The following is an 8,234-nucleotide window of genomic DNA, read 5'->3' as shown; positions in this document are numbered from 1 at the left end:
GCAAACATACACATTCAGAGAACACAGACACGTTTCCATGGACACACACACCCATAGCGTAACAACACTTGCCTCAGCTCTTCACAACACTGTCTATTTAGCCTTTATAAGCAGGAGCCCAACTTTGTTGTCAGAGTATGATTCTAGTGGAAGAACAATGAACCCATCGACTTCACAAAGTACACCAACCATAAACCTGGTAGACCAGAGCACCATCAGTCAAAGATATCTACCACTGACAATAGTCCAAACTGCACCACCATGGACAAAAGATCACAGTAGACGTATATCTATAATGGAGCCCTCCCAGCTAACATTAGACCCACCTGGAGACACAAGAGTACAGCTAAGCCAATCTGCACAGAAGACTATGGTGAAGAAGACCACTATGGGGAAACTAGTGGGACCAGACTCTGTGCTTACTTCAATAAACCTGGAGCGTCCAGAGAGGACTGACCCCATTTATACAGACTCCCGCTTGAGCTCCATTGTTCCAGCTTCTCACTTGTCTTTGCTTAGTGCTGTGGGAGTGCCAAAACAGTCCTCCATTATTTTGTCTATGAAAAGTATATCGGCGTCCCAAAGTATCTACTCTATGACGTTACTTGAGACCCCTTGGCCTGCTCCAATATTATTGGAAACCCTTCGCCTCCACAGTATTTATCCTTCATTAGTATCAGAGACCCCTAGACTTGAAAGCATTCTCTCTACAGGGTTACTGGACAACATCACTAAACAACCAAAGGGCACTCCTCAATCTCCATGCCCCCTTTCAAAGGGCCATGGTTCCCTGAATGCATCAAGGCTAGCTGAGGATACTGGCCCAGCTCTTCTACCCACCTCTACTTTGGAGGGCAGGCAGTCAAAGTATAGCCTAGACTTGTTTGGTAAGTCTTATTCTTCCATCTGTGACTAACTTACTCTCCAACCCTCCTCATTGACTTGCCCTTTACGATCTGAGAGGATTTGGACAAGTGTGCGTATGTAGAAACTCCTATCTATCCAATCCAATCAGAAGGTCAAAAGGGCAGAGGGAGGGGAGTAAGTCGGGGAAAGTACTTTTTGTTTGCTATGTCATGTTGAAGGACATTTAAAGACGGACACAAAAATAGATAATTGAAAGGACCTGTATCTCTACACATTTTTCCTAGGGAACAACACGGGCATCACAGAGACTATGAAAGAGCCTGAAACTCACTTGTCCGACACATCCACGCCTCATCTCCATCAACTCCTGACTGTCCCAGGCCAGGATCTGACAAAGAGTCACCTCTCCATCTGGCTTGGCTCTAAGCTGACGCAACCAGCGACCAAATCTCTACAGTTTATACACGAGAGGTCTCTGACCATGTCTTCACTTACAGAACAGCAGAGGCAAACATTTATGCTCTCTTCTCTTGAGAAATCAAGGACAAAGTCTGCATCACCTTTGGAGGGTTCAACACTCACACCAAACTTACCTTCATTGGCCATGTTCTTAATGTTAGAACTGGAGAAGACCATATCGCATACCACATCGTTGCCATTCAATCTAGAGAGGTCCGTGAGCACAGTTTCACAATCTGAAAATGGGAGATTAGTAAGCACGCCTCAACAGGTTGACCTAAACCGATTAACATCGACATTCAGTAGAGTAAATGGTAGGCAGTTAGCCTTTGACAAAACTCCTGTAACAACATACGTTTCCTCACCTCTTTATCTGTACGAGGACCTGCCCCGAGTGCCTTTGACTCACAGCGGTCCGCTTGTGACTGTTTTAGCAGATGACCATAGACCTAAAACCCACAGTGTTCAGATAACTGCAGGACCACTGGGTGACAGGCCAGGATCGCAGACAATTGACCTCAGCCAAAAGACACAGCATACTGGCGCACAATCCATAGCCTCACTATCACAGGTACCTTTCCTATCGCCAATATCAGCTAAGCAATCCTGGCAAATGGAGAGCAACATGACTCTGGAGCCTTCCTTGACTCAAATACCATTAGCTGCTCCAGCCACAAGTGAACTGTACTCTGAAATAACCTCAGTACCAAGGACGGAATTATACGTAGATTCAGTGTTATTCATGATGACGCCAACAACGGCTGACTTTGAATCCAACTTTGACAGTTCATATAGTATTCCACAGGCAACTGTAGAGATCCTGGGGACAACAGCTCACAGCCAGCACTGGCCAATAGAACTGTCTGCTGTTCAAAGACTATACACAGAATCCTCCCTCCTTCTGTTGCAGAGTCTGGATCCCTCTTACCCTCAGTATATCCAGTCCATAGCCCAGGAGGATCCCTCTTACCCTCAGTATATCCAGTCCATAGCCCAGGAGAACACGCTGGGTAACTCCACTCAGACTTTTCCCACCAATTCTCTAGATTTCATGTCACAGAGTGCGGAGAAAGAACAGACTCCGCTCCCATCAAAGTTGAGTGATTTAGATATAAGAGACCACTACTCTGATCCAGTTTACATCCAAACTGACACCTCAAGGCAGTTTTCCTCAGAGTCACACAAGGATCGTCCACAAACAGCTGCCATAACAGATAAAAATTCTGAATACATCTCTTTGCAGTTTCTCTCCAAGACCAATCAGCTTATAACTGCTACATCGTTCTCATCCCTTCACTCTTCCCAAAGTCTACCCAGCATCTCAGTAACCACACAAACCTCCAGCATTCCAGCATCTGTCCTCAGTGCCACAAACAGGTCAGCTGTGTCATCAATGCACCAATCACTGCCCAGGACTCAAGGTATCACAAGCATGAGCAGAGCAATCACAGTGTGTCCAATCACAGGTTACTGCCCTTTGACCTCCCTACTGATTCTCAGCACCAGCTGGAGAGAGTATGACGCAACTTCAAGCGTCTCATCAGCTCCAGTTGAGATGCGAGAGGTGTCTTTGGGCCTTGCTCCAACTGGAGTACTTAGAGCATCTTCTGCACCCATGTCTCCTTCAGCTGTCTCCTCAGGTTAGTGTACTACTAACTTTCACATCACATTTCTCATGCATAACTTCCTCTCTGTATGAACTTTGGCATGATGTAACGGTCTTTCTAAATATGTACTGATGTTATTCCAGGGCCCTCCAATCTCCCTCCCAAAGTGTTGCAGTCCATCCCACTTCTGGAAGCGACAGTCGGCTTCCCTTTCCACTACACAATACCATCAAGGACCTTTCTGGATCCAGAGGATGGGGCAGCAGAGTCCCTCTCCCTGGAGCTGACGTTCATAGATGGCCCTCCTGTGACTCTAGGGTCCTGGGTGGCCTTGGATGGACTTGAGCTGCATGGTGTCCCTCTGGAAGTGGACCTGCAGTTTGCCCCTCAGCAGCTGCTGCTGGCTGCTCGGGACAATCAGGGCCTGGCTGCCTGGCTCCCCCTCACCTTGGACCTCCACCGCAGCCATGCGGAGCCCTGCCACAGCTTTAGCCTCATAGCTCACCGGAGCCTTTACTCCCTCCTCAGCCAGCGCCACAGGGTGGAGCTTCTCCTGGACAAGCTGTCCCGCTTCTTCAATGACTCTGGCAGCCACCACCTTGCCGTGCTGTCCCTGGCACCTGGATCCACTATTGTGTCTTGGTACAACTTCACCCTATGCCAGGTGGGGGGTGATGGTGACGAGGGACGGTGCCCTGTGGGTCAGGTCTGGCGCATGTGGGAGGAAATTAGTTCAGAGGCCAGACAGAGTAGCCCTGCGTTCAGCCAGGCTATGCTCCCAGAGTTCCCCATCAGCAAGGTAGGCCCTGTGAGCTTCAGACATGACTGTTTCTCCAGCCCAACTACTGCCACAACTACAGCCTCTAGTCCCACTCTTTCCCCCAGTACTCCATATCCTACTTCTATCAACACCGTCCCAGCCTCGGATCCCACTGGTGCATCAGTGCGACAGACAGACCCCTATCATTGGATGGCCAGTGTGTTGACAGCTCTGCTAGTGGTCTGCTGTCTCTTTCTGGCAGTCACCGTTACATTTATAGTTTTCTATTTCTGTAGAAGCCGTGTGAGGGTAAGGACTCTTGCGATTTGGCCCTCAGAGGGGGTTGTCCCAGGTCACACCATGGATCTGAGGGCAATAAGGCCAAGGATGCCCCCCCTGTTCCAACCAGAAGTACCCCCACCTCCCCCAAGGTTGTGGCTGAACACCTCACCAGCCAGTGGAGAGCATCTCTCTCCCACATATCTCCAGGGCAGACAGCCTTATCAAAGACCAGTGTCTTTTCACCCACCTCCACAATACTAGTTCCCACCACAATACCCACATAACAGACCATGGGAACACAAATCCCAAGAAAAGCATACAAACAAATGAATCCATTCTTGGAAGTGAGGTTGTGACATGTTCATACACACACTACTCATGCCACTATGAGGGTTGTTGAGACAACGGTGTTGCACAACCGTTTTGGAAGACAAAGTATTAATGGATCTTAGGAGGGCAATTATAAATGTGTCTTTTATACTGGAACGTTGTATTGCTGTGATAATCTACACACATTTGTACTTCTATGTACCAAAACATACAACATAAAGCATGAAAATGGTTGTTTTTCATTTCATTGAGGAATCTTAAAGTAGAATTAAGATACAATATCGTAGCTGGATTTGACTACATTTCAGACAAAGACCTTCCAAATTGACAAAACAGTATTTTGTTATATTTGAGACTTGATGCCAACCATTCGCGGTCACCGTACCATTAACCAAACCATGAGAAAAATAGAACGGCACAGAAAGAAAATACTGCCTGTTGACAACTTTATTGCTTCACACAATATGTGAGCCTATCCATACAAACGTGGGTAGAAAACGAACAAAAATCACTCTAAAAATTACAAAGTCTGACTGCTATCCATTCAACTATGCCTGGTATGGACAGAGTAGGGGAGGACAGTCCATACACCTCAGATTGACATGATCTCTGGTCCAAGCTCATATTCCTGCTGTGGTAAGGTGGAGTGGGTGCATCCTGTATAGAGACAGGTCACATCATCTGGTGGCTTTCCCATTCTCGTGGAGGTCCATTCTGTTAACAGTAGAAACAAAGTCAACTAATTATTTATCATAAGGCCATCTACTCCATAACAGGTATGGGACAATCAGATTTCAGTCAAGAAAACAAACTACAACATCTCTATCAAACATTATAAACTGGGTGGTACGAGCCCTGAATGCTGATTGGCTGACAGCCGTGGTACATCAGACTGTATACCACGGGTATGACAAAACATGTATTTTTACCACTCTAATTACTTTGGTAACCAGTTTATAATAGCAATAAGGCACCTCTGGGGTTTGTGCTATATGGCCAATATACCACGGCTAAAGGGCTGTATCCAGGCACTCCGCGTTGCATTGTGCATAAGAACAGCCACTAGCCGTGGTATATTGGCTATATACACCACACCTCCTCGGGCCTTATTGCTTAATTAGAACTAGGGGCTATAATACACTGATGTGGGGAATGGTTATATACAGTACATTATCACATACCCATTCTCATCTTTAAGGTGCTGGTATAACTCTGCCTTGTTGTTCACAGAGCTGATCCTTCCGGCAAACTCCTGGTGTTTCCTGGAGTTGGCCACAGTGATTCTGTTAGTCCACATGGTGAGCAGGGACACCGGACCTACATTGTAACCACAGGACGAAAACACACACAGAGACAGAAAGATCAGTGGAAAGGAACAATACTGGTACTGGCACGCCTAATCAGCGTATTGTCTCTAAATAAAAAAGGTAATACAGTGATGATACAAAACAAATAATAATAATAATAATAATAATAATAGAATACTACTCATTGCAATGATAACCATGAACTTGGCATTGGACAAACATGCCAGGTCACACCATGGATCTGAGGACAATAAGGTCCACGCCAACCAGAAGGGGGGGGGGGGGCATGCACCTTTGGCTTTTTCAGGTAGTTGAATCTCTTCCAGACGGGGCTTCTTGTTGAGAGGCTCTGGCGAGTCAGGAGAATCCTTTATGACCTCCGACTCCCCCTGCTCCTCCTTTACACGCTCTACCACCCCCTTCAGCCTGGTGAAGGAATCAAATCAAATTTTATTTGTCACATGCGCCGAACACAACAGGTGTAGTAGACCTTACAGTGAAATGCTTACAAGCCCTTAACATCTTAAAGCATTGTTGGTTAACACTTATTAAAAAAATATCTTAAGTAAAAAATTGAAAAGTAGAAAATGGAAAATAAAAGTAGCGAATAATTAAACAGCAGCAGTAAAATAACAAGCGAGGCTATATATATATAGGGCACACCTGAACAGAGTCAATGTGCAGGGGCACTGGGTTGTCGAGGTAATTGAGGTAATATGTACATGTAGTTAGAGTTAAAGTGACTATGCATATAATAAAAACAGAGTAGCAGCTGCGTAAAAGAGGGGTCTGGGTAGCCCTTTGATTAGCTGTTCAGGAGTCTTATGGCTTGGGGGTAGAATGCAACACAGTATGACACAGTGACCAGGAGAATACCAGGGTAAAATCCTAAACTGGTATATACAGTACCAGTCAAAAGTTGGGACACCTACTTCTTCAAGGGTTTTTCTTTATTTTTGCTATGTTCTACATTGTATAATAGTGAAGACATCAAAACTATGAAATAACATATATGGAATCATGTAGTAACCAAAAATGTGTTAAACAAATCAAAATATGTTTTATATTTGAGATTCTTCAAAGTAGCCACCCTGCCTTGACAGCTTTGCACACTCTTGGCAAGATCTCAACCAGCTTCACCAGGAATGCTTTTCCAACAGTCCTGAAGGAGTTCCCACGTTGGCTGCTTTTCCTTCACTCTGCTGTCCAACTCATCCCAAACCATCTCAATTAGGGTGAGGTCAAGTGATTGTGGAGGCCAGGTCATCTGATGCAGCACTCCATCACTCTCCTCCTTGGTCAAATAGCCCTTACAAAGCCTGGAAGTGTGTTGGGTAATTGTCCTGTTGAAAAACAAATGATAGTCCCACTAAGCACAAACCAGATTGGATGGCGTATCGCTGCAGAATGCTGTGGTAGCCATGCTTGTTAAGTGTGCCTTGAATTCTAAATAAATCAGACTGTCACCAGCAACGCACCCTCAAAGCACCTCCACCATGCTTCTCGGTGGGAACCACACATGCAGAGATCATCTGTTCACCTACTCCACGTCTCACAAAGACACGGCGGTTGGAACTGATGGATTCTATTAAAATGTAACATGTTTCAAGATAAACTGTAGTTTGTTTGTATCCTGTTTGGTGAGTATGAATGGAGTTTAGGCCATGAAACTGTGTGTATGCTAATTCAGAAAGGTTGTTGACCTAAATCAGATAAGAGAAAATTGCCTAGGATCAGAGAGCAGGGTCAGGCCCAGGACAATGAAGATGGACGGGTTGTGATTCTGACATCTAGCTAAACAACGGGAGGACCATGGACATTCCACAGGGGAAAGGAGGGAAACTCATTGCATTCATAAAATGTATAGCCTACAAGAGGGTGGTGACCAAAAGGAGGGAAGAAGAGGAGATGTTTTGTGAACTTTCTAAATGTATGCACTCAGCTGACTGTATCCTTGGTATTAAACACTTGAAAATGTTCTTGAGCTTTTGGGCTCAATTCCTTATTGCAAAGAGGTTGCAATAGCATTTTTCTTTTTACCAGAACCAAAAATCTCAAATTTGGACTCATCAGACCAAAGGACAGATTTCCACCAGTCTAATGTCCATTGCACGTGTTTCTTGGCCCAAGCCAGTCTCTTCTTATTATTAGTGTCCTTTAGTAGTGGTTTCTTTGCAGCAATTCGACAATGAAGGCCTGATTCATGCAGTCTCCTCTGAACAGTTGATATTTAGATGTGTCTGTTAATTGAACTCTGTGAAGCATTTATTTGGGCTGCCATTATTCCTGAGGCTGGTAACTCTAATGAACGTATCCTCTGCATTCCAGGTAACTACCTCATGAAGCTGGTTGAGAGAATGCCAAGAGTGTGCAAAGCTGTCATCAAGGCAATGGGTGGCTACTTTGAAGAATCTCAGATATATTTTTGTATGTTTAACAGTTTTTTGGTTATTACAGGATTCCATGTGTGTCATTTCATAGTGTTGATGTCTTCACTATTATTCTACAATGTAGAAAATAGGAAAAATAAAGAAAAACCCTTTGGGACAGAATTTTTTTCAGAATCACAAAGTTGATTGGATGCAGGTCTGTTTTTTAAAACAGTAGGTCAGGCGTGGGTCC

At 45.0% G+C, this 8,234-nt stretch overlaps 1 protein-coding gene across 6 annotated transcripts in view; it reads right to left on the bottom strand.

Moving 5' to 3' along the window:
- Positions 1-4,734: 4,734 nt before the first annotated feature.
- The window catches only part of ints13 (integrator complex subunit 13), a 13,655-nt gene continuing 10,155 nt past the window's right edge, over positions 4,735-8,234 (bottom strand). For all 6 annotated transcript variants that reach the window (XM_042300446.1, XM_042300445.1, XM_042300443.1 and 3 more), the window contains 3 exons: positions 5,905-6,038; positions 5,487-5,622; positions 4,735-5,019 (listed from right to left, as the gene is read on the bottom strand). In XM_042300446.1, the coding sequence (XP_042156380.1) occupies positions 4,983-5,019; positions 5,487-5,622; positions 5,905-6,038 (307 nt within the window). In that variant the 3' untranslated portion in view covers positions 4,735-4,982. The remainder of the gene's footprint in view (positions 5,020-5,486; positions 5,623-5,904; positions 6,039-8,234) is intronic.

Source organism: Oncorhynchus tshawytscha, linkage group LG17 (genome assembly GCF_018296145.1).
Source record: "Oncorhynchus tshawytscha isolate Ot180627B linkage group LG17, Otsh_v2.0, whole genome shotgun sequence".
Classification (NCBI taxonomy): Eukaryota; Metazoa; Chordata; class Actinopteri; order Salmoniformes; family Salmonidae; genus Oncorhynchus; species Oncorhynchus tshawytscha.
Note: the sequence above shows the minus strand (reverse complement) of the source record. Positions and strands in the feature narration are given on the sequence as shown.